Source organism: Muscardinus avellanarius (assembly GCF_963383645.1).
Source record: "Muscardinus avellanarius genome assembly, chromosome: X".
Taxonomy (NCBI): Eukaryota; Metazoa; Chordata; class Mammalia; order Rodentia; family Gliridae; genus Muscardinus; species Muscardinus avellanarius.
In genome coordinates this window covers 4775573-4801503 of record NC_137792.1, presented here as the reverse complement: position 1 = coordinate 4801503, position 25931 = coordinate 4775573, and the positions used below count along the sequence as shown (strand labels likewise).

General features: G+C 40.6%; 1 protein-coding gene across 2 annotated transcripts in view; it reads left to right on the top strand.

The window, feature by feature from the left end:
• ARHGAP6 (Rho GTPase activating protein 6) overlaps positions 1-25931 on the top strand; it is a gene marked incomplete at both ends in the record, with an annotated part of 524441 nt that overhangs the window by 469099 nt on the left and 29411 nt on the right. For both annotated transcript variants that reach the window (XM_080719548.1, XM_080719549.1), the window contains 3 exons: positions 1627-1777; positions 2761-2909; positions 13697-13876. In XM_080719548.1, the coding sequence (XP_080575674.1) occupies positions 1627-1777; positions 2761-2909; positions 13697-13876 (480 nt within the window). The remainder of the gene's footprint in view (positions 1-1626; positions 1778-2760; positions 2910-13696; positions 13877-25931) is intronic.

The window sequence follows — 25931 nt, the reverse complement described above, 5'->3', positions numbered from 1 at the left end:
GAAATACGCCGTAGCTCATTCACCATTTCATTTTATTTTATTTCATCTTAGCACCCTGCACTTTCTCCTTAGAACACTATTCAAAATTATTAAGAGCTAATCATTTAAGGAATTATCCCCTTTTCTCTCTATAGTCTGAGAGGTGGTAGAGAGTAGGGATTTTCGCCTCTTCATATACCAGTGTACATTTTTTTTTCTTTTGTGGTACTAGAAATTGGATCCATGGGCATTCTAACTCCTAAATACACCCCAGCCCTATTTTTTTTATTCTTTTTTTGAAACAAGGTCTCACTAATTTGCAGAAGGCCTCCCTAAGTAGCTGAGGCTGTCCGAGAACCTCAATCCTCCTGTCTCAGCCTCCCAAGTACTGGGATTATGAGAGTGCGCCACCACACCAGGCTTACCAACGTACTTTGAGAGCCTGTAATAGGGTCTGGTACACAGGAAAAGATGCAGTAAGCCTTTGTAGAATGAATGGATGAATGATTTAACAAATGAATTCTTGATGCATAGGGCATAGTATAAGTGCATAAATGCATGTATTTAGCTGGGCATGGTGGCACAGGCTTGTAATCCCCGCGCTTGGGAGGCTGAGACAGGAGGATCACATGGGTTCGAAGCCAGCCTCAGCTACTTAGTGAGGCTCTCAGCAACTTAGTGACACCCTGTTTCCAAATAAAGTATAAAATAGGTCTGGGAGTATAGCCTGGAGGTAGAAAACTCCCTGGGTTCCACCCCCAGTACCACCAAAAATAAATAAATGCATGGATTTGAATAATTATATCTACAACAGAGAGCAATAGGTAAGAGAAGTTAAGCTGGTGGAGATAAAAGTACAGTGTGGAGTTATTATTCCTTTTTCTTACTGTTTTTTTTCTGCTGCTGTAAATGTTGGTACACTTAGTATAATGATTAAAACGGGAAAATGTTCTGATAATTGCTTGTAGGGCTACTGGACAAATCTAAGATATCTTTTATTCAGATATCATAATCTTTTAAGCCTTAGTCACAAATAGCATATTGGGGGTTTTTAGTTTCATTATCTGCAGAATAATCTGGCTTTCTTGTTAAGAACCACAGTAAACTATCATAATTGGTGATATACAGAACTAGCATGTAATAGATGGATTCCTCTTACACATATTTAGTTACCCAGTTCCCTTCTATCCATTGGCCCTTCCTCCCAACCCTCGGATTGATATTATTGAGCCCCTCTACTGGGGGCATTAACAGCAAATCCACAGAGTTTTATTTAGTAACACACTTAAAATTATATATATATATACATATATATACACATGCACACATATTCCTAGCATGAATATATGCATACATATATATTCATGGATATATACATGTATGCACATATACATATATTCATTGATATATACATGTATATATCTACACATATATTTGTATATATATTCATGGATATGACTATGTGTATATTTATTCATAGCCAGGTTGTATAGACTCCCCAGAGCAAAGCAACAGTTTCTTTGCTTCCCTTTTTCAGAGTCTGTGTAGACATAATACCAGATGCTGTGCATTGACATAATTTTTTGTGGCCTCTGAACATTGAGATATGGTATTACCTGACTGCCACTTGAACCATTGTTTTTCCAGTTACGCGAGGAATTTGACCGTGGGATTGATGTCTCTCTGGAAGAGGAGCACAGTGTCCATGATGTGGCGGCCTTGTTAAAGGAGTTCCTGAGGGACATGCCAGACCCCCTCCTTACCAGGGAGCTGTACACAGCTTTCATCAACACTCTCTGTACGTACTCGAGCATCATTTGTTGGGAAGCATCCCCGAAATACTGGAATGTCCAGCTCACTCATCAAAATGCTGTGTGTGCCTGCCTGCACTTCCCGATAACTGTTTTGATCTTAAATTATTGGTCTCTAATGAATGGGCTATTTGGGGAATTTTTTGAGATTTACCCCAGAGGGCAATTAGCAAGAAGAAAGTTGCAATAAAACAAGTGGAAATAACCAAGAATTTGAGATATTTTCTAATGACCCCCAGGACAGCCAAGAGTGCTATAAATTGATGCTTTGGAGTACCAATGAGAATTCACATTAAGGCTGTGCCTAAAAATGAGTTGGTGTTTCTTGTATGAGCAAGGAAGGAGGGGAAGAAAGCTGGTATAGCTCAGAGCCAGGATTTCAATGGAACTGATTCTGGACTGGAGGATATGGACTCCATGGAGGAGGCAAGAAAGATGAGAGGAAAGAGAGATAGGCTACATCTGTGTCCACACCCATACATGTCTTTCTCCAACACTGCAGTTCAAATGCGATCATAATGGGGAGGAGATAATGCCTTTGCTACATGTCTCAGGAATTGCCAACAAAAAAATTATGTCCCTTGTGTATTGCTTGCCAGAAAAAGGGCTCTAAGCCATTATAAATTTAGATTTCAGAACATTCACCAATGCTCAACCATTTGTTAATGAATATTTACCAACAGCAGACCCAAATCCATTAAGGTGATATGAGAAATGTTAAAGAGGGAGACGAAAGTAAGAGGAATGGATTGCCTTTCCCACAGTATCTCTGAGTGTTCTATTTTCCCAGGTCTAATTGTTCCCTATATCTATCATAGAGGCAGGTGGCTATACTGTTACAACAATGGGAGAAGAGTGTGGTGGGTCTTTCCTCAATAGCCCCTTTTTTAGAGGAAGCCTTTGCTTCTACTGGCCTGAGGGTGCCCGTTCCCCTTGTTCTTATCTGGAGCACTGTTTCTGCTTTGTATAGTGCTGGAGCCAGAGGAACAGCTGGGCACCTTACAGCTCCTCATCTACCTTCTACCTCCCTGCAACTGCGACACCCTCCACCGCCTCCTGCAGTTCCTTTCCATTGTGGCCAGGCACGCCGATGACAACGTTGGCAAAGATGGACAAGAGGTATGACCCCTTTGCTGCCATAAATGTTGTGTTCTCCTTTCTTCTGTTTTGTAAAGGGGCAAGCCATCTATATTGCTGTCAATTGGAGAAAATGCCAACTTCCCATCTCTGACCTATTTTTCTAGGTACAAAAACACTAATCCAAAGCTTTATTTAGGGGGGTGGTTCCTAAGACAGCACAGCCTTCCTTGTGTGTTTCCAGGATGCTTCAAAATGAGGCTGTCATTTTCAATGAGGATGCTGATGACCCTGAATTTTCATTTGTGGTCTTTTAGATTTGATGCATGGATATTTTTTGAAGAAACAATAGGTAATTTTTTAGCTCTGTGTAATTTTTCAGTTGTATTTTTGGAGTCCTTTCATAAATATACTTTTATTGGTGCATTGTAATTATACATTTAGCTCTGTGTAATTTTTCAGTTGTATTTTTTGGGGTCCTTTCATAAATATACTTTTATTGCTGCATTGTAATTATACATTATAATCAGGTGTGTTTCCCTTCAGATCCCAGTCTTCTCCCTCCTCCCTCCTTGTAAATACTACTGAGATTGGTGTTGATTACTTCATATATGCACATAATCTTGTTTGAACTATTTCATTTATCAGCTTTCCCATCTCTATTCCCAATCTCCCTCCCCAAATCCACTCCTGCTATTCTACTGATGTCACCCTTCGCTTATCTAAAGTTCCTTTTGTTTCTCCATTTCTCTCTAGCTTCCACTTATGAGCAAAAACATACGACCCTTCACTCATTTTGAGACTGATTTCAACACGATATTCTCCAGTTCCATCCATTTTCCTCCAAATTACATAATTTTATTCTTCTTTATGGCCAAGTAAAATTTCCTTGTGTGTATATACTACATCTTTTCATTAAATATTCATCTTTTGACAGATGCCTAGGCTGGTACCCACAGTTTAGCTATTGTGAATCGAGCTGCTATAAGCATGGCTATATATCTGACTCTATCACTATAATATTCTGACTTCACTTCCTTTGGAAAGATACCCAGAGGTGGTATAGACGGATCAAGTGGTAGTTCTATTCCCAGTCTTTTCTGGAACTTCCACACTAATCTCCATTGCAGCAGATCAGAATTCCATTTGTGAGAAGATTAAAAATGGACTACAGAGGTGCTTGCAATTATTTAAAAGTAGAGTAGTGGGGGGTGGGAGGAGATCACCATCCTTATGACTGATTGCATCTGCTTCTTTACCTTGGAGCCCAAATATGATGTCCCCTCTTTATTCTTCTAATTCTCCATGGACTAGTGGCAACAAGTCCATTAACTCCCTTTAATTCCCCCCTAAACAAGAACTTATTGAATGCCACAGAGGGTACATGCTGCTTTCAAACCAAGTATAGAAAGAACTAGAAGGTCTGATCCTTGCCACTGCATTTCAGTATCATTGTGGTGTCAACTACTAGAGGCAGGTTGGGCACAGTCCCATGGACCCCTCAGGCATGTTCTGATTGAATCGAATTCCCACTTGTGCCTCAGTGTGACACCTCCTCAGTGTTATGTCTTGGGCTCTGGTTCCCTTTTTTTTTTTTTTTAATTTTCATTCTTGGACAAAGAGATGCTAACCTTCATTTCAAGTAACCTACTAGCAGGCAATCTATTTTATCTTCGCCTTCAAAAGGGGCCCCTTTCCCCCTCCATTCTCATGCATTCATATATCTTTCTGCCTTCGGGTTTCTCAGGAGGCCTCAACCCCTTTAATATGCTAACATGCACTGTAAATCAACCAGAAGGGGCCGGTAGCATTTCAAATTTACTTGACTGCAAAAACTTTAATCTCTACCATTGTTAAGCAGAGCTCAGCTGTATCGTGGACATAGTCCTGTGCTTTTCAAATGTAGATCCAAAGGGCATGGTCATATATAACTTTTTTCCACTCTGATCCAGAAAGGTTAACTCTGCATTTCTCTTCCCTCCACCCTGTGAATGTGAGAATGAAACTTTCCTGAGTTAGCCATTTCTCTCTATAGGAGTTATAATTAGTGAAACCCCTGCTGGCTTTAGGTTTCATAATATGGCCCTGACACCTCATTTCAGCATACACAGCTCTTCGAGTTACATACTATAATTCTCATAATTGGCACATAGTTACATTACCTGTCTGGGTGTCAGCCTTTACAGACTGCAGATATAAGAGAAGCTACAGCACCTTCCTGATGAGTAAAGACAGAGCCCTCTGTCAGGAGCCATATCAATTGCCTCCCTCACGTTCCCTAAGTACTATGTGAGAAGGGTCTCAGAGAAGGGGAAATAAAGAAAGGAAGATATGGAGGAAAGAAGGAAGGAAGGAAGGAAGGAAGGAAGGAAGGAAGGAAGGAAGGATATAGACCAAACTTTTTTCATTCTGTGTGTGTGTCTGTGTGTGTGTGTGTGTGTGTGTGTGTGTGTGTGTGTGTGTGTGTTTATATACCAGGGATTGAAACTAGGGACATTCTGCCTTTGACCTAAACCCCATCACTATTTTCTTTTATTTGAAAACATCATCTCACTAAGTTATGGAGGCCCTCATTAGATTGCTGAGATTAGCCACGAACCTGTGATCCTGCTGCCTCAGCCTCCCAAGTACTAGAATTACAGGAGTGTGCCACTATTGCCAACTCACTGCTGCCTTTTTAGAGTCATTTCTTGACATTCTTTCAATCCAAGGCTGAATAGAACTCTATTACATATGCCAAAAAGAAGATAATATTCATGGACAGGTATAAATGAAACTTAGCATGCTAGAGTACTAGCTACCAGTTATGTCCCTTCTAACATGTGCTGACTTGGTGAAGATAGATATAGTAGCTAATCCTAACAGACAAGAGAGATTTCATTTTTCCCATTTTGGAGGTAGCAACTGAGGGTCACATGGGTTAAGTAACTTACCTATCATCCCACAAGGAGCCTCTGCTTACACATTTATGCATTTCACAAGTCTGGGGACGGTGCTATTGACCATTGTAGATTTTAGAGTTATCGGGACAATATTCCAGCAGAAGATAGTAAAATATAGTGAGACTGGACCTCATTTTTCTAGTTCACCCAAAGTCTTCATATTGGCTAGTCATCAGGTTAGTTTCATGACTAGTACATGTCCAACTACGATTCAGAACCAAGCCAGTCAAATGGACCAAGAAAGTAAATACAAGCTGGTTGTGGTGGCACAGGTTGTAATGCCAATACTTGGAAGGCTGAGATAGGAGGATCACAGTTCACAGCTTGCCTCCGCTACTTGGTGAGACTCTCTGAAACTTAGTGCGACCCTGTTCCAAAATAAAAATAAGATAGGGCTGGGGGTATAGCTCGGAGGTAGAGCACCCCTGGGTTCAATCCCCAGTACTGCAAAAAAAAAAGACATATAAAATACGATTTACAAAACAAAATTATACTTGTAGTCAAGCTAGGGTTATTAGCTTCTGCATAATTAATATTTGGGCCAAATAATTCTTGTGAAGGCTTTCCTATGTGTCATAGGATATTTAGCAGCATACTAGCGCTCTACAAACTAGCTGCTAGAAACAGTAGTACCTTCCACATGCTGCAAGGACTAAAAACATCCCCAGCTGTTGGCAAGTCTCTCCTTAGGTTAAAAGGAATTAAAATTACTCCCGATTTTAAACACCTGCTAGTTCTATAATTCAGTAAGCATGTTTTCTTGGACAAATCTATTAACCTTCCTATTTTGAGATTTTTCACCTGAACTTGGGGAATCAATGTTCTTGAATCAGGAGCCAGGCACAATGGTGAACACCTATCTCTCCCACTACTTGGAAGGCTAAGGCTAGAGGATTTCTTGAACCAAGGACTTTAAGAAATAACAAGAGTCCATCTCCAAAAAAAGAAAAATTCTTCAACTGGAACTTCACAGTATTTGAAAGGCCTACTTTATTCCAATAAGTAGGAAAACACCCCAGAAACAATTAAGTTTTACCAAGAAGCAAGGGATTATTAAGATTTCCAGACACTCTTGGCCTAAACCTTACATGAAAATGAAGGGCTAAAAAGTTATTATTAACGCAGCAGGGGAAATATAAGGAGAGCGTTGTTTCCCTGGCAAGGTTAGAACTGACAAGAAAGCAAGCAGTCTGCACAGCCATCCTAGACTTAAATGACAGCAACAGAGCAGAGTGATATCAATGGTGGACAACATGAAATTGGGCTATGTTCATACAGTCTCAGATGCCTTTTGGGGGGGCATCTTATTCTTTCTTTCTTCCTTTCTTTCTCTCTTTCTTGGGGATATCTGGTTGTTTCCTTCCTTCCTTCTTTCTTTTGGTGGTACTAGGAATTATACCTGGAGGTATTCTGTCTTCAAGCTATATACCCAAACCTATTTTATTTTTTTATTTTGAAACAAGGTCTTCCTAGATTGCTGATAAGCTTGCTAAGTTGCTGAGATTGTCCTCAAACCTGTGGTCCTCCTTGTCTCAAGCTCCCAAGAACTGGGATTAATCTATTACATGTCTGTAATAGATTAAACTATTACAGAAATGCCCTATAATGCCTGAATTTGGGTTGATTCTTTTAAGATGTGAATCTTTGGGAGAATTTATGACAGGTGATATAATCCATGTTGTAAATTGGTTAGAGAAAGAGGGAGTTAGAAAGCTCTGTAACAGTGGCAATGCATAAAGCTCCAATTTCCATGTTTCCATTTAAGGAAGGCCTCAGTATTTGAGTCATATATGTGCTGAGTACCTGTGCCACATTCCTCTCAATCAGTGATTATTGCTCAGGAATTTTCTAATGGCTTTTGTGAGGATGCTGTGGCATCTACGAGGATGTGAGGATATAAGGAAACATGGAATTAGGGAATGTGATGCAGAGTTACTGCAGAAAATCTGAGAAGGGGGATACTCTTCTGAATGAAGTATCAGGAATGTCTCATGGAGGATATGGCATGAAAGCTACATATCAAAGGGCATGTGTGTAAGAAATGAGCAGATGGGCCACCTGGGCATGGCATAGGGATGGGAGTTAAACTCCTCTGATAGAAGTTAAGGGTATAGGGACAAGATAGAGGTTCTTTGTTTAATATGTTTAGTTAGTTTGGCACAAACAAGTATAAAACATGGAATGGGTATACTAGAGGAAGGCTAAAATCAAATGATAAATCATGGTCAATGAACAAAGCATTTTCCAACTTTCCTTACCTATGGGTTAGCTTGTGCTCTATGTGTTAAGTTGTTGTTTCTATGGATTTTGTAGATCATCAGGAAGCTCGAAGTCTCACACAGGCTTTGCCCGCAGCTTGCTGCATTGGCCTTTTTTATGAAAGAGAGAAAGAGGGGGGAAAATAGAGTTGTGTTCAGGTAAGGTCCAAGCTTCCTCATCAGTAAATTGAACATAGCATTTCCTTGCTAGTAGGTGCTTGTGATTCAGTACACCGTTAGCTGGCAGCACCTTAAAGATGTTTAAAAGAAGGGTGTGAGAAAAATGGTTGACTAATAAACTGATGCTCTTTCAGAGAAGAAAAATGGTGGTATTTTATTGAACTGTGGTGTTTTGCTGTCTTGTGTCATTTTGTCTCATTCCAGTCTCTGAGTTGACTGTTTACTTTGCCACTTAAGGACACGAGATATTCCCAAATGTAAGAAACATTTATTTTTGGAAGAATATAGTAGAAACGAAATCAAATCCTATAGAGCACTGGCCTTTCAGAGAGCCCAAGTAACGCATGGCACTGAGTGGAAAATGTGGTGTGAACATGTGTTTGTTTGGTGAGAGTATCTGTTGCTGGCATTGAGTTCTTGAAGCATCTATGGACAGGGCAAAAATGAAGCAAAAAAGAGTCATAATGGCTGACCTCTGAGGAGGTACATGCCACTAGCAAGTGGTACACTGGTAAGCTGATTTTGGAACTCCAGCGATATCGCTGTCTCTCTAGTCTCTGTCTCCCTCAGTACCTCGCCTTTAAAGCTCATTTGCCCATCTCCTTATTCATGGCAAAGTCCACCAAGCAAGAGCGAGCAGGAGAAGCTACAGCCGTGTGACAATGAGAGTGGGGCCACCAGGAGTGTGGTCCTGGGCTTCAGTTCTTGTAGCACCATCTCTTGGCTCTGGGCTCTGGGTTCTGGGCTCAGGACATTACCACCCACCCACAACTGTAAAAACAAAGACAAATGCAGTAGCTGCCTTGGAAGCTTATAGGAAGAAACAGTCAAAATAATGAGTGGAAAACCCCTAGCCCAGCGTCTGTACACATTAGGCTTTTAATAAATGTGAGCTATTTATATGAACCTTAGAAACGATCCAGGGTGCTTATTTGGAGAAGATAAAAGTTTTCCTTGAATTGGCTGGCTAATTAAACCATGCAATAATGGCCTGGTCTGGAGCGCGTATATTACCGAGACACACCATATGTATATAAATATATGCTGAGGCCTAGGGAGCAAGGGTGGAAGATGTCTGGGAGCAAATAGCCTTCCCAGTTGACATAACAATAAAACAAAACAAAGCAAAACCAAAATGCGGTACCAAACCGCAGCAGCTTGGTCGGCAGCTGGAATCTCTGTGCAATTTTACAGACGGATTGTATTGCATTCCCAGAATAGCAACCAGAGGCGGAGAGAGCGGAAACAGAACCCTGGATCGTCCTTGTATGAAACATTCTTTTAAAAGAAAACAAAATCTTCCATTTGCTAATGTTACCAAAAGGGAGAAAACCCTCATCTGACTTGGAGGGGGGAGGGGCAGCATGCCAATTCCTCTGAGTACCACATGGGGAGCTCTGAACATGACACCTATTTGATCTTATCCTTCCCCATGAATTTCCAGGAAGAAAAATGAAAAATAAAATGAAGGCATGCCAAGCTTTATATCAAGGAGATGAAAACAAAGGGAAAATAATGGACAGTCCCGCAGAAGGGGCTCTTTTCTTCAAATTTCTAAGTTTGGCCAGGAGTGATAATTTCCCTCGGTGACAAGTCATTTGCCTGATAAATGGCCTCACCTGCTAAAAATGAAGCAACTTGTGTGCCACAGAGGACAGGAAAGCCAGAGCTTCTCCACAGGATGAGGCAGGACTTGGGGGCCTCCATCTTAGCTGTTCCTTAGGACTCTGGAGTTCTATACTGGGCACCCATGTCCTTCTCAAAGATATTCTCAGGGTAAATATCATCATTCCAACAGTCCTAAACTTTCAGCTAGTTAATACTAGCTGAGAAAAATAACAATACTAGCAAGAGAAATAACAATTCACAGAGACAAATAGTTCTCAGCCAAGGGAAATTTTGCCCTACAGGGTACATATGGCTATGTCTAGAAATGTGTGTGTGTGTGTGTGTGTGTGTGTGTGTGTGTGTGTGTGTGTGTGTGACAAGTGGACGTGGTAGGGTGCTACTAGCACTTAGTAGGCTGAGACCAGTAGACATCCTACCATGCACAGGGCAGCCCCTGCATCAAAGAATAATCTGATACCCAAAGTCCCCAGTGCTGAGGTGGAGAAAACCAGGTCTAGAGAAACCTACCCAGACTCTCCCGTCCACATGAAAATGAAGCAAATAAGTAAACACCCCAGCCTTTAAACATTCTCAGATCCTTTATGACACCAATTCCACTCGTAGAAATTACCCCTAAGACAGTGCTCAGACAATCTTGCAAAGTGTATTTGTGAGGATATTTTTGTACATTTTTATAACAGAATATTGGAAACGACATAAATACCCATCAGTGAGCTGTGATTAAAACAAATCATGATCTGTTCATCCGACAGGATATCAGGGACCAGTAAAGATTGAAGACAGAGGTGTTTTTTGAAATTGAGAGGTACCTTTACTGCTCCCTGGTATCCTGTCGGATGAACAGATATATATGTTGTGTTTTGTTTGTTGTCTTTTTTGTTTTGTGGTACTGGTGACTGAACCCAAGGGCATTCTACTGAGCTATACCCTCAGAGCCCTATTTTTTATTCTTTACTTTCAAACAGGGTCTCACTGAGTTGCAGAGGGAGTCACTAAGTAGCTGAGGGTGGCCATGAACCTGCCATCCTCCTGTATCAGCCCCCCAAGTACAGGGGTTACAAGCGTGCACCATCATGCCTAGCTATATAATGTGTTAAGAGATACTAAACCAGGTGTGGTGGTACACACTTGTAATTCTGTTATAAAGTCCTAGTCAACCTAGTGAAACCCTGTTTGAAAATAAAAAATAAAAAGGGATGGGGGAATAGCTAGGATGTAGAATGTTCCAGAATTCCCAATACGAGAGAGAGAGAGAGAGAGAGAGAGAGAGAGTTACTAAATAATATATGGAACACAACCCTAATATTTAAAGTGATATAACATCAGTATATATGTTTGTATGTGTATATATGCTTATGATAGGAAAACTGATTCTTGGGTGGTATAATATAATTTCTACATGTTGACCTGTGCTTTCTCCTTCTTAACATATGGAAACTGGGTCATTTTAATACTTCAAGCTAAGTAGCAGTTCCCTTCCTTTACCCTGGACTTCCCATTACCTCCCCCTATCTTTCTGCCCCTCCCTATGAGACTTGGTGAAGAAAATATCTGAATTCACTTCCTACCGCACCACTGACAAGGCCCTGAGTGGGGCCACTGGAACTTTCTTTTTTATTTATTTATTTATTTATTTATTTTTGTAGTCCTGGGGATGGAACCCAGAGACATTCTACTTCCAAGCTCTACCCCAGCCCTATTTTTATTCTTTATTTTGGAAACAGGGTCTCACTGAGTTGCAAAGGGCCTCACTAAGTAGCTGAGGCTAGATGCAAACCTGCAACCCTCCTATCTCAGCCTTCCAAGTACTAGGATTGCAAGCATGTGCCACCATGCCCCTGTAGAAGAGTGAAAGGCCTTGCTTGGTGAATGGCTGCCACCATGACCCAGGCACCTGGGACTCCTCCAGCAGCTATTGCCCCACACAGTCTCTCTTATTCTCCTAAAGTCTCGCCAGATCTTGACCTGTTTCCCTGGCTGCTCCATCAGGGTGGTTGAGCCTAATCAACTACAACTCAGGCTTCCAACTTCCTTGACTACTCTTCTTTTAGGACAGAGATGGTCAAGCAAGGAATCCTTGCCCCTCGGCATGCCCCCTCAGTCTCAACACCTCCATGAGGGATGCTACTCTACACTCCTGCTTCTCCTATCTTATTCAGAAGCTAGCTGATGTAACCTAGACTGTGAGGTCTCCAGGTGGTCTCAGTCCATTGAGTCTGCCATCCTCTAGGTCACAGATTGCTCCTTCAAAGATGCAAGGCCTAGCCCAGGGGACAGTCAAAACTTCTCTCTTCTCTTCTCTTCTCTTCTCTTCTCTTCTCTTCTCTTCCCTTCCCTTCCCTTCCCTTCCCTTCCCTTCCCTTCCCTTCTCTCTCTCTCTCTCTCTCTCTCTCTCTCTCTCTCTTGTCTCCATCCACAGTGATGTATGTGTGGGGAGGGGAAGGTCCATTCTATCTCTTAGCTATACTCCCAGTACTTTTAAAATTTTTAAACAGGGTATCACAAAGTTCCTGAGAATCTCACTAAGTTGCTGAGGCTGGCCTCAAACCTACTATCCTCCTGTCTCACCCTCACAAGAATTGGGCTTGCAGGCGTGTGCCTTCTCAAATCTTGACCTTCTCCAATCTGCCTTTCCTGCAGTACCCACTGCCACACTGAGCTTCTTCGCAGGCCTTACTGTATTTTACATGTTTCTGTCATTGCTGCTGGTTGTTTTCTCCAAATGTGAAATTGTCCCCTGACTCAGATCCTCTGCTTTTCAGCCTAGCAAATTCCATTCTTCCTTCCAGATTTTGTGCAAATATTGCCACCTCTGTGGTAATGTTTCTGGCAACGCCAGAGTTGATAACTTCATGTTTTGAACTCACTGTTTGACAATGATAGGATTATTTCTTTCCTAGAATGTGAGCCCCATGTTTTTTTTTTATTTTTTGCAGTCCTGGGTACAGAACCCAGGGGCCCTCTGCCGTTAAGCTGTATCCCCAGTCGCTTGTTTTTTGTTTTTTGTTTTTTGTTTTTTGTTTTTTGTTTTCATTTTAAAAGAGGGTCTTGCTAAGCTGAAAAGCTGGCCTTGAACTTGCATTTCTCCTGTCTCAGCCTCCCAAGTACTGGGATTACAGGTGTGTGCCACCATGCCCAGGTCAGTCTCACACACACACACACAAACACACACACACCTATTTTGTGGTAATGGGGATTTAACCCTGCAGCAGTCTACCTCTGAGTGATATCTCCAGTCCAAGTGTTTAAAACTTTGAAACAGGGTCTTACTAAGATGCTGAAGGTCTTTCTAGATTGCTGATAGGGGCCTCCAACGTGCAATCCTTCTTTCTCAGCCTTCCCAGTACTGGAATTACAGGCATGTACTAAATCACCACAACTGGCCAAATGTGAACCCTTTAAAATAAAGGCTATGTTGTGATTTTTGTTGGAAATTCTTTGTATTATTCATAAACTATGACTAGCCTGTGACAGGCGCTGAGTAGATGGATCATTGGAAGGATTATGGATTGATGGGTAAAGAGATAGATGGATGAACATCAATAATTTTTCAGTGCAGACAGAATATAATAGCTTCACAATAAACACCTTAGGGTTTAAAATTTATATTTATTATGTTATTGAGAGGACTGGTGAGCTCTGTGCATTAATCCAAGATATGATCTACAAGGCAAATGATTGTACTTCTCATGGATTGTGACAGAGATGATGCTATCATTGTAGCAAAAAAAAAAAAAGAGTAAGTTTCATTGCTGATTAAGTAACCCAGAATTTTGAATAGCAAACATATTAATAGTCCTTGCACTCTCACCTCCTATAGGTCACTGGTAACAAAATGACATCTCTAAACTTGGCCACCATATTCGGGCCCAACTTGCTGCACAAGCAGAAATCATCAGACAAAGAATTTTCCGTGCAGAGCTCAGCCCGGGCTGAAGAGAGCACAGCTATCATCGCCGTGGTGCAGAGGATGATTGAAAACTACGAAGCCCTGTTCATGGTAAGTGGCCTTTCATTAGCAGGAGATGGTAGGGGACTGCTGATTGGTTCCCTGAGTTGGCATAATGACACAATGAGTTCGTCACCTTTGGGTTCGCAGTGCTGGTCATGGACTGAATTCACTGGAAGCCAGGCAGTTTGTGTAAGAATAGAAATGTTCATAACTATGATAGACCTGTAGATTTGTGATCACAGATATAAATATATCTGAATTACAAATTTCCTGTTGTCATCCTCTAAACAAAAATATCACCTTTGGGAGTTAATTTAATTATTCATAAAACAGCGGGCCTTGTGTGTTTGGAACACTGATCAACCCCTTCTTTTTGGAATCCTACCTGTGACCTGAATTTACATGTTCACAACCATCCTCTGTAGCCGCATCATTTCCTACATTGTTTTGTATGTGTGTGTGTGTGTGTGGTACTTGGCCTTGAACCCAGACACACTCTACCACTGAGCCACATCCCGTCTAGCCCTTTTTTAATTTTCTTCTTTGAAACAGGGTCTCACTAAGTTGGTAAGGGTCTTCCTTACTGGCTGAGCCTAGACTCAACCCTGCGATCCTCCCTTCTCAGCCCCCCAAGTACTGGGATTGCAGGTGGGTGCCACCTTCTCCAAATGTTGATGTTCTCCGTTCTGGATGAAGCTTCATCGTTCCTTCCTGTGTCTCTCCTGTGTCACTCCTATGGCGCTTCTCTGTCTCCTGAACACTCTTGCTGTTCTTGTTGATGTTTCTCTTATTCAACACTGTGTTTCGGTCATTTCTGACCATTTCCCCTAGTAGAATATAAGTGCGTTTTTGAAAAGGGCTGTGCCCTTGTTATCTTCTCTCTGTATCCTCTGTACACTTTTGGAAGGCCCTCCATCTGGCAGGCACTCAATAAATATTTTTTCGATTTGTATTGAATTACCAGTTCCTGTTTTCCCTCATAAAACTGCATCGCTTGCTCTGACTTCCCTTGAAACATGAGAACAAATGCCAATTCTCTTCTATTTCTGTTCTCCGCTCTCACCGCATGTCAGAATTTACAGGAAATCTCCCCATGTTTCTTCCCTCATTTCTCTTGTCTATTTGCAAACATCAAAAAGCCTACCTATGACACAAGAGCTTTTTGTAACTCTCTTACCCAAGAAGGCTAGCTTTCTCTTTTAAGTCTCCTCGACTTTTTCTATGCTTAGCAAATGTCTTGCGTCAGATATCTTGCCATACTTGTCTTATACCAATTTTTTTTTTGTAAATTCAAGTGTCAGGGGTTTAGAATAGTTGCCCTGTGTGTCTTACCTATGTGATTGTGACCAAGTTAATTCAAAATTGAATGAGCAGCCATCTCAGCCCCTGTGAAGTGGACAAAAATAAAAATAACTTAATTCCCAGAGTAGTTAACAGCATCATTTGATATGTGAAAGTATTATTTAAATTATAAAAGTAGATGCAAGTGGTGATGACTAATTATATTTCTTGGGCAACATGAGGTGCCTCCAATCTTCCCATACTGGGGATGAAACTCAGGGGCATTCTACCTCTGAGCTACACCCCCACCCTATTTTTTAGTATTAATTATTATTATTATTATTTTGTGGTACTAGGGGTGAAACCCAGGGGCATTCTACTTCATAGCTCCACCCCCTGCCCTATTTTTTATTCTGTATTTTGAAACTGGGTCTCACTGAGTTGCAGAGGGCCTCACTAAGTAGCTGAGGCTGTCCGCGAACCGCGATCCTCCTGTCTCTGCCTCCCGAATGCTGGGATGACAAGTGTGTGCCACCACCACACCTGGACAGTCTCAGTATTTAACTCTATAGAAATAAGAAGCTGGTTGGCATAATGTTTAATCAGACCTTTGGCAGACAGCCTTCTTGGTGGTGACTTGGGAACCCCAGCTCTGTGCATCTTGAAACTCTGCCAGCCTGAAGGGTTTTATGAGCAAGCCTAGAAGAAGCGTCCAACGTATGTGCTCACGTCCCACTGGCCAGCACTCATCCACAAGCCATGCTTACCTGCAGGGGAGGCTGGGAAATGTATTCTGGCCAGCCGCCCAGGAGGAAGAAAAAAAATGGATTCACTACAGTGACATGTTCACTGAGGTAGAACAATGTCTTGCCCCTCTGTGGTTCTCTGAAGCACTGTCTCCGTGTTAGTACATGGTAAGCTCTCAACAATGTTGAATTAGTCATCCACTCTATATAAATTTCACACTCCAGCCCAAATCCTCATAATTAGTTGCATATTTGGATGAATAAAATGTCTGAACTTTTCAACATTTCTGTCAAGTTTGAAGTCATATATTATCTTGCCAGGCACAGTCTTGGCATTACTTCATGTTCTCCAGACTTTTTAACAAAATAATACCTCTCATTGATCTTTGTTCTATTTCTTAGATTCTGTATTCCAAGGAAAGTTTTTCTTTAGGTGAAACCACAAACCATCAGGCATGTCTTTTCACCTCTGATACTCACAAAACTCTTCCTTGAAAGTATAGCTGCTGCCATTTTCATTGTGACATCCATTCTTCTTGCCATTTCGACACCTGAATTCCTAAAGACAGCAGAAAAAAAGCAGCAATTTATCCTTCTCAGCCTTTTCTAATTCCGATTTTTGTGGATCTTTGTTCATCATTCTCAGCAGGGATGGATGTTGAGATTCTATTAGGTGGCAACTCATATTTGTGTTCCCAAGTTATGTTCTAGCCCCATTTTGTCTATTTTAAAACAGGGTCTCACTAAATTTCTGAGGATCTTTTTGCCAAGTTTCTGAGGCTGGCCTCAAACCTGTGGTCCTCCTTACTCAGCCTCTGAAGTACTCAGATTATAGGTGTGCACCGCCACTCTCAGCTTGGTGTTTCCAGCCTACAGAAGCTTCTCTTGACCACTTTTTCTAAAGTGCAACTGCTCCACCCCCACTTCCTCCACACACTTGTGTCTTCCCTCCCAATTCCCATTGCCTGCTTTTCTTCCTTAGCAGTCACCACTGCTAAGGAAGAGTTTCACTAACTTTTCTTGTTTCTTGTGCATTTCCTCAGTAGAATGTATTTTTGGTCCACTCCTATTTACTTTCTTTTCTGTATTACTCCCATGCCTGAGGCATAGTGAGAACAAAATAATTATCAGCTAAATTAAGGAACAGTAATCCTGTAATGTATGATTTCCCTATTATCAATCCTTGTCCTTTGCACATGTGAAAAGTTTCAGGCATGGAGAAATTAAGGCTAAGTTTCCCAGAATAAATTAACCATTAATATAATCACTCAAGCTTCTTAGGTGTTATATTTCTCAATTATATGTTGAGAAAAAATAACTGTGGACTGGGAGGGGAGGAGGAATAAAAATCACAAGGCTGGGGTCTGTAAAACTAAACTGAAAACTAGAAAACTTTTCTATAGCCCTGTGTCTGCCATATATTGGCTATATGACCTTATTTTCTTTTATTTATATTGCTTTATCTTATTTTGGAGGGAGGGGTATTAGGGGTTTAGCCCATGGGCACTCTACTTCCAAGCCATACCCCCAGCCCTATTTTATTTTTTATTTGGAAACAGGCTCTTGCTAAGTTTCTGAGGCTGGCCTTAAACCTGTGATTCTCCTGTCTCAGCTTCCCAAGTCATGGGATTCTAGGTATGGACCTCTGCTTCCTGCTGATTTCTGTTTCTTTATCAAAGGACTAAGATTGAATGAATGATATTCAAGATCCCGTCTAGTCTTAAAATGTACATGGTTCAAAGTTCCAGCACTGGCTTCCCCCTTTTTAGCTTCCAAAATGCATAGAAGAAATGAATGTTATCACATTTTGAATTCTCTTGGCATATTTGTCATTGTAGAATGTAGTTGGTTAGGCTAAGGCTGCTAAAAGGTTAGCAACGCTGGTCTGTGTAGGTGGGCCATATATATGGTCACATATATATGTCATTTCTAATTGTCATGTACCATATATATTTCATACACACAGAAATATATGGATATATATATATATATATATTTGTTTTGTTTTGTTTTGTTTTAGTTTGCTTTTTAAAGAAGCTCTTGCAGTTATCCAAACAAGGAAGGCTGCAGCTAGGAAGGGTGTGATATTTAAAGGTAGTTAGTAGTTGTGTAGCTTCACAGTCCCTGGAAGGGGTTTCCGAGCTGGGAAAGGGAGCTGTCACTTTCATTGGCACTAAACAAGGAGACTTGTTGGCTCTGAGCCTGTCCCTGGTGACAGAACGCACCCTGGAGGCAGTGATTCCACAAAAGAATTAGTGGAAGCAATCTCGAAACCCTCAAGAGGTTTAGCACGGTCACCAAGTTTTTTCTGAGTATCTTCATTTTCCAATGCTGAGACTGTAGCTAGGAACTGAGTTAATGGGAAAGGGTAGGAAAGATCCTGGCTTTGACCCACAATATAGAAACAGGCACCTAGACTCACAAGCTACTACATAATTCAAGAGACAGGCTAGGACAATCTTTTGCACTGGTCATTTGCTTTTTCAGAACCAATTTGGAAATCCTAGAGAAGGAAATAGGTCACGGAAACAACCATCGTGACTACTTCATTGAAATGCCAAGGAAGTACATTCCCATAGTGGCTCTCAAACTCAAGCACGTGGCAGTGTTTGCGTGGAATTGAATTGAGTAACTCTGGCACGGGGCCCAGGAATCTGCACTCTCTAATGTACACCTCCAGGGAGTTCTGGTAACTTCCTGCCTACACCTCAGGAAAGCACATCATGAGCAATACCAGAAAGCTGGTGAGCTTTGTGATAAGTTACCAAAACAGAGATTGTTCCTCAGCCATTTACTTGCTGTGTGATCTTGGGCCCCAGGCTTAGCCTCCCTGTGCCTTCATTTTCCTATTGTAAAAACAAATGAGATGGTGAACCTACATTACAGGATTGTTTTGACGATTAAAAATGACATTTTAAGGCACCTAAGACAGGATTGATGTATATACTAGACTCTGGAAAAAAGGGATTGCTACTATTGTTGCACTAATGTGATAAGGTGCCTGCTCTATGAAAGCATGGGCAAGGTGTCACCTTGGAAACAGCACATACCATGATCATCTGTGTGTGATACTGTGACCTGCTCCCACACATACATGTTCCTGGTCCCTTATCCTGCCTTTCTTTTTATTATAACATATATAACCTTTTAACTCACTACAGAATGTATTCACTTACTATGCTCACTGAAACCTAGTCAAATGCAAAGCTTATGAAGCCTGGGATTTTGTATGAATCTTGACATCCACAGCAGCTAGAAAGTATATGCCAGGAGGTGGTACTCGGTAATTATTTGTTGAATAAATATTTCAACTCCCTATTGCTTCTAAAGCATTCATTTTGTTGTTCTTCTTTGTTTTGGGTTCAGTGTGCATACTCATAAGATTATCCCAGAACTTTGAACCATGTCCCTTCATTTCCCCTATCAACAACTATTTAAAATCTGGTTATACCAAAAGAGTGGGGTAGCTGAAGTGTTCCAGGTCCATAAAACCGGGTTAACATAAAAGGATATTCTCTGGGAACTGAAAATAAAACAGAAGAAGCATTCATTTCTAGGCTGACTGGGTGTGGTGGCCCACACCTGTAATCCCAGTACTTGGGAGTCTGAGACCTTTGGGAGTGAGACCTTTGGCAATTTTGCAAGACCCTGTTTCAAAATTAAAAATAATAAAGCAAAATATAAAAAGCTGGAGGTATAGCTCAGAGATACAATGTGTCTAGGTCCCATGCCCAATTCTGGGGAAAAAAAGTATTGTCCTTTTCTAGAATGGTCATTGGTATTATTCTAAGTAGTAAGTGTTCACCAATTACATAATTGACACAGTAATTGTGCAAAGAATCATTCATCTTTAGGATGATCATTGGTGTTATCTTATGTTCGCTGACTATATAATTGACAGAGTAACTGTGCTGAAAGTTGTTACTTTAACTGATATTGGCGATCCCAATGCACCATTGCCCACAGAATTAATAAGAGCTTCCAAGTAGAACAGACTGTGTAGCTCATTCTGTTAATTCTAAGAGCTGACATTACACGCTAGGTCCTGCTAGGGCCTCTTTGGAGTGGGATGAGGAAGAGAAGGCACCACCCTTATAGGCTGATGAGCAGTCAGAGTGCAGTGGAGACGTGGGAAAAGCAGCATGTTCCCACCCCACTGGTCATCAGCCTGAGCTGGGGACCAGCTCAGCGCACGTGGGAAATTTCAAATGAGCAGGACAGGGAGCAAGGGTCAGCTGTGATGAGGATTCCAAGCTCGGAAGCCAAAATTCGCATCATGTTCTCTTCATTCCCTGGTGCAAATGGTGTTTTCTTAGAACCTCTTTTGCATGTCAAGCCCACAGGGGTCAAGCAGTCATCCAGGTCATCAAACAAAAAAACCACCCCCACCAATATATCTAGATGATTGTATATGATTTCTTTTTCCTTTACTTATATAGTAAAAATAGCCACGGTTTGTGTACCAGAGATTGGGCTGGTTATTATCTGAATTCTATCACAAATCCATGAGGCAAAAAGCAAGTTCCTTTTCCTCAGTGATGCAACAACTTTGTGAATTATTTCTATAGCATGATATCTCTACTCAAAAAGAAGAGGCATTTTGGCGTAGCATCTCAGACATGGAATCCATTTATGGGGGGGAAAGAAAGAAGCATATTAGCCAATATTCAAAAGAAAGGTGAAAGAGACAATTAATAGCATTAATACCTCTGGACTAGCTGGGCATGGTTGGTGTATGCGTATAATCCTAGTACTTGGGAGGCCGAGACAGTAGGATCACAGACTTGAGGCCAGCCCCAGCTACTCAGTGAAACCCTCTGACAATTAGTGAGACTCTATTTCAAAATAGGGCAGGGGGTGTAGCTCAGTGGTAGAATTCCCCTGGGTTAGCACCACAAATATAGATCTGGACTAATATATATATATATATATATATATATATATATATATATATATATATATATAATTTATATATATTTATAAATAAATACACACACACACACACACACACACACACACCCCTCTGGACTAAACAAAGCATGCACCCACTTGATGTTCAGGCTAGCATATGGCCTCAACCACCAGCCCATCTTCCTGCCAGAGCCTGCTCGCCTTGTCCCCTACCTGAAAAGGCAGCACACCTGTAAAGTTGGCCTCAAACACAGGTGGGAGGGAGCAGAAGCACATTACTCCTGAGCTGCTTCTATTTCCTCTTGCCTGTTGCCATGGAGCAAAGACTGCTAATTTTTTTCATCTCCCTGAATTAATTCATCCTCCAAGATAGCACATAAGTCCTGGTTTCTTCCCCTGTATTTGTTCAGTAAGGTGCCCTAATTGCCAAGAAGCTGTGCTTTGCATGTAGGAGTTGAGAGCCCCAGATCCCCTTCCATTATTAAACCACACGACATGACAGAGCCACAAGAAAGGTTCAAGGCTGAGCCTGCCCTTGCCTGAGATTTTGCTCTCATCAACTGCCAAAGGGATTTCTTTGGGTGTGTTTGCTAACTAAAAAATGTCATCGTGATTTCCAGTGATATTTACTCTTGCTGAGGAGTGTTAGAGTTTTAAATGCCAAGGCATCCTTTTTGGTGCAGTGCAAAACTGCAGATTGGTGTGGAGAGCTCAGTGGCAAGTACAGTCGCGCTGGGTCCTGGCAACTGCTCCTCCAGAAGCACTTAATGGTTTGTTATGGTAACTTAGTATATGGAGAAAACGCGTACCATTATCCCTCTTGGTGGTTTATGGAATAAATTACCTCACAGCAATCATTCAAGGTTTCATTGTTCATTTGATAGGGTAGATTTTCATTGTGACAGTTTTATTCCTTCATATGTGCCGTGTTTACATTTTTTCTCTGAAGCAGGAGAGTGCAAAGTTCTTTTGATTTTTGGAATAGCATTATGCTTTGAAGGAACACAGTAAAATCTAAGGAGTTGAGTCTCCAGATAAACACAACCATAAATGGTACACTTAGAAAATATCTAAAATTACTGAATAGCTGACAAAACCAAATAGAGATTTTGACATAAAACAATGAGTTCTAAGTGAAGAATCACTTTCCAAGGGGTTTCTTTTCTCCAATTTTAGAATGCATAAATGCTTGAGTTAAAAATATAGTGTGTTTTTCACTGTCTTACTCTTTAGTTTTCATTTTTCTATATACAAAAATTCCAGGAAAAAGAGTGTGTTTGATAATGGAGCAATACTTTTCATTTGGGGAGTTTTTGTATTGATAGAAACAGTAGCCTAAGAACTGGGGAAAATTCTGATAACCCTTGGCTGGGCAAAAAAACTTATTTTCCCACTCTAGAAATGAATAGCAAAGAGATTGTGCTACAACATGACATTGCTATTGCTTATAAGAAAGGAGAAGCTTCTAGAAAAAGATAGGATAACTAGTGTACACTATGTGGACCATACTCCTGCATGATTTATTAGTATTATTTTAGCCATTCCAGTATTATTCTCTGAGCATAACTTAGGTATAATATACCACCCTAGCTTGAGCAAGTATGGTGGCTCATGCTTGTAATCCTAGTACTTGGGAGGCTGAGACAGGAGGATGGCAGATTTGAAGCCAGCCTCCGCTACTTTGTGAGGCCCTCACCAGCTTAGAGAGACACTGTGTCAGAATAAAAAGGGCTGGGTTAGGGGTGTAGATCAGAGGTAGAATGCTACTGAGTTCAATTCCCAGAAACCGAAAAAATCTAGCCCAGTGAGTGAGTGGGTAAGGGATACAAGCAGTAGGAGTGGGTGAGGGGCCATAGCAGTAGGAGCTGCTATAAAGGAGAGTAGGAAGCCTGGCATGGTGGCACACGATTGTAATCCCATTCCTTGAGAGGCTGAGACAGGAGGATCCGGGTTTGTGGCCAGCCTCGGCTACTTGGTGAGGCCCTCTGCAACTCAGTGAGACCCTGTTTCAAAGTAAAAAAATAAAAATAGGGCTGGGGTGTAGCTCTGAGGTAGAATGCCCCTGGAAGGAAGGAAGGAAGGAAGGAAGGAAGGAAGGAAGGAAGGAAGGAAGGAGAAAGAAAGGAAGGAAGGAAGGAAGGAAGGAAGGAAGGAAGGAAAAGAAAGAAAGAAAGAAAGAAAGAAAGAAAGAAAGAAAGAAAGAAAGAAAGAAAGAAAGAGAGAAAGAAAGAAAGAAAGAAAGGAAAGGAAAGTAGGAAAGCAAAGTTAGAGAAGGAAAAAGAAGTGCCCTTTAGGAAGAATTTGCCTGGCAAGGAGGAGAATAATCATTTGCAGGTGGCTTCAAGGATGAAGACTTATGTCACCCAGGAAGAAGCCCCAGAGGGCACAGATTGAGCAGCTCAGTGACCCTTTGCTCCCAACCTCTGTTCTGCCATCTTCAGCTTCAAAGTGGCTTCAGTTGTTATCAGCATCTCTTATTACCATCACTGAATCAAGTGATGGAGGTAGGCCTTTCTTTTCATGCACCTCTTGTCTACAGGTAGGAAACCCTTTTCCAGATGCTCTTTCAAACCCCCCACCCTTTGTAATACCTTGGCCAGGTCGACAAGTCATATATCCCCATCTGCAGGAGACTTATAACTATCTAATGATGTGACCGGCAGGAAGATTCGAGGTATGGCGGAAGAGATGGAACTGTAAGAGGTGACCTCACAGAGACTGGCTTAAGACCATTAAAGTTGAGAGGCCAAGAGGTCACAGGTTGTAACTCTAGAGATTCAAGGGGAGATTAGGAGCAAAGACATAGCAAGAGAAAAATCTCTTTAGTTACCCAGAAGCAGTGTTAAGTAAAAGAGAAGACAGTGGTTCTTCTCTGTGGACCAAGACAAAGACAGAGATGGATGACTAGTAGTCAGGAAAAATACACTGAACAAATATTGTCCATCTTTACAGTAACTGCTGTTATTATTTTTCTATAAAATGTTGAACTTATTTAATCTATTTCTGACAATTTTTTATTACTAGCCCTCTTTGTGATTGGAAAGGTGTCTTCAACTATATTAGCTTTTTTGATCCTTATGACACCTTCATTAAGAAAAATGGGAGGAGCAGATGAACCTGTCAGATTTTATATGCAGAAACGGGATTGTAAAGAAGATGACATATAGACAGGCATGGGGACACACACTTGTAATTCCGGCACTTGGGAGGTTGAGACAGGAAGATCAAAGGTTCATGGCCAGCATCAGCAATTTTGTGAGGCCCTCCGCAATTTAGGGAGACCCTGTTTCAAAACAAAAAAGAAAAAGTAAACAAGGCTGGAAATGTAGCTCAGAGGTAGAATGAATGCCCTTGAGTTCAATCCTCAGTACTACAAAAAAAAAGTGGTGTATGTGTCCAAATTTACATTGATTATAAGCAACTGAGCCCAAACTGGTCCTCAGGGTCTATGAACTCAGTCAAATATTTTTATAGCATCCTAATTCCTAAAATGCCACACAGAAGCAAATGATCTTCCTGAATATTTCTTAAGCTGTTCTTACCTATCCTTTTATTGACTTGACTTTTGTTTCTCTATTATGCACCTGAATTACTAGAAAACATATGTTCACCTGATTGAACTGGACCTGGAGTTTTAAATTGTTATTAAGTGATTAAAAAATGAAACATATGATGATAGAAAAAAATTAGAGAAGTCATATACCTAGATGCTGTTATATGAACATTAATCAGTTCAAATTCCCTATTTCATTTTTTCTATTGGCCACAGTTTTCTAAACCATTCTTTTATTTATTTATTTATTTTTCGTAGTATTGGGGGAGGAACCCAGGGGCTTTCTACCTCCAGGCTGTACTCCTAGACCTATTTTATACTTTGTTTGAAAACAGGGTCTCACTAAGTTGCTGAGAGCCTCACTAAGTAGCTGAGGCTGGCTTCGAACCTGTGCATTCCTCCTGTCTCAGCTTCCCAAGCACAGGAATTATAAGCATGCACCACCACACCTGGCTAAACCTTTCTTTTATATTTTTAAAAAGTGATTTTATCACATAAATATTTGAGTTTCCTTAAATAATTTTGTAATAAAGTTGAGATATAAGTAAATTAAATTAATGGATTATATGCATTACATAATAGTCAAAAAACATAGTTTTGCATAGTATATATTGGATATTTTGAATCCATAGCATATATTAAATATTAGAAACTCATCTTGTAATATGTGATCCGCAGTTCTTAACTTTGCCTTATTATTTATTTGTAAATAGTGTCTTGAAGCCAAAATGACAACATGGATATTTTGAAAAGAAACTATTATTAGATTTTTTTACCCAACCCTTTATACTTGTATTTTGTTTCCACCTGAGAGTCATTTATATCATAAAATCAACCTCAATAATTATAATTACTTATTAGTCAAGACTATTTGAATGATTAAACCCTGAAATGATGAATGCTTTAAAATGTGAATTGAAAGTTATTTTAAAATAATGATTACTTCTTTTAACCTATTCCAATAATACAAGTTATTATTCTAATAATCAAGGTTGATAATTTATCATTAGACACACCATTCTATTCACAAAGAAATAATATTGTGATCCTTGTACTTTTCTGAAAGATACATACTCTATTATTTTTGAATAGGAGTAGATTGCTGCTTGGAGCCAAAAAAATTTATTATGTGTTAAAACAAGGCAAATTTAAGTTTTATTGTTTTACATTAAAATCTTCTTTATTTATATGTGTACATTTACATGCTTTTGTTAATATTAGAATAGTAGATGTTGAAATATATTCTTTTATTTATTTTTATTGGTGCATTGTAATCATACATCACATTGAAATATAAGACTTGAGAGGATATACAAGCACACATCATCCAATTAGCCCTCATTCAGCCCCCATCCCATTGCCTCCCCCTCCCTCGATCCCATGCTTGTGTGGTAATTAACTTTGATACATTTGTTTATGCACCTCCTGTGTTTTAAAGAAGCTCCATCCTCCCCTATTCCATACCCTCTGATTGGTCACCTTAGTTGCTTCACTATAAGGCCCTTTCTATAGCTCGACCTCTTCCTGTTGCCCCTTTCCTCCTAGTTATTGCTGATTAGGGGAAGCATTTGGTTTTTTTTTTTCTGCAGTATTTCTCTGTGCATGCCGCGTT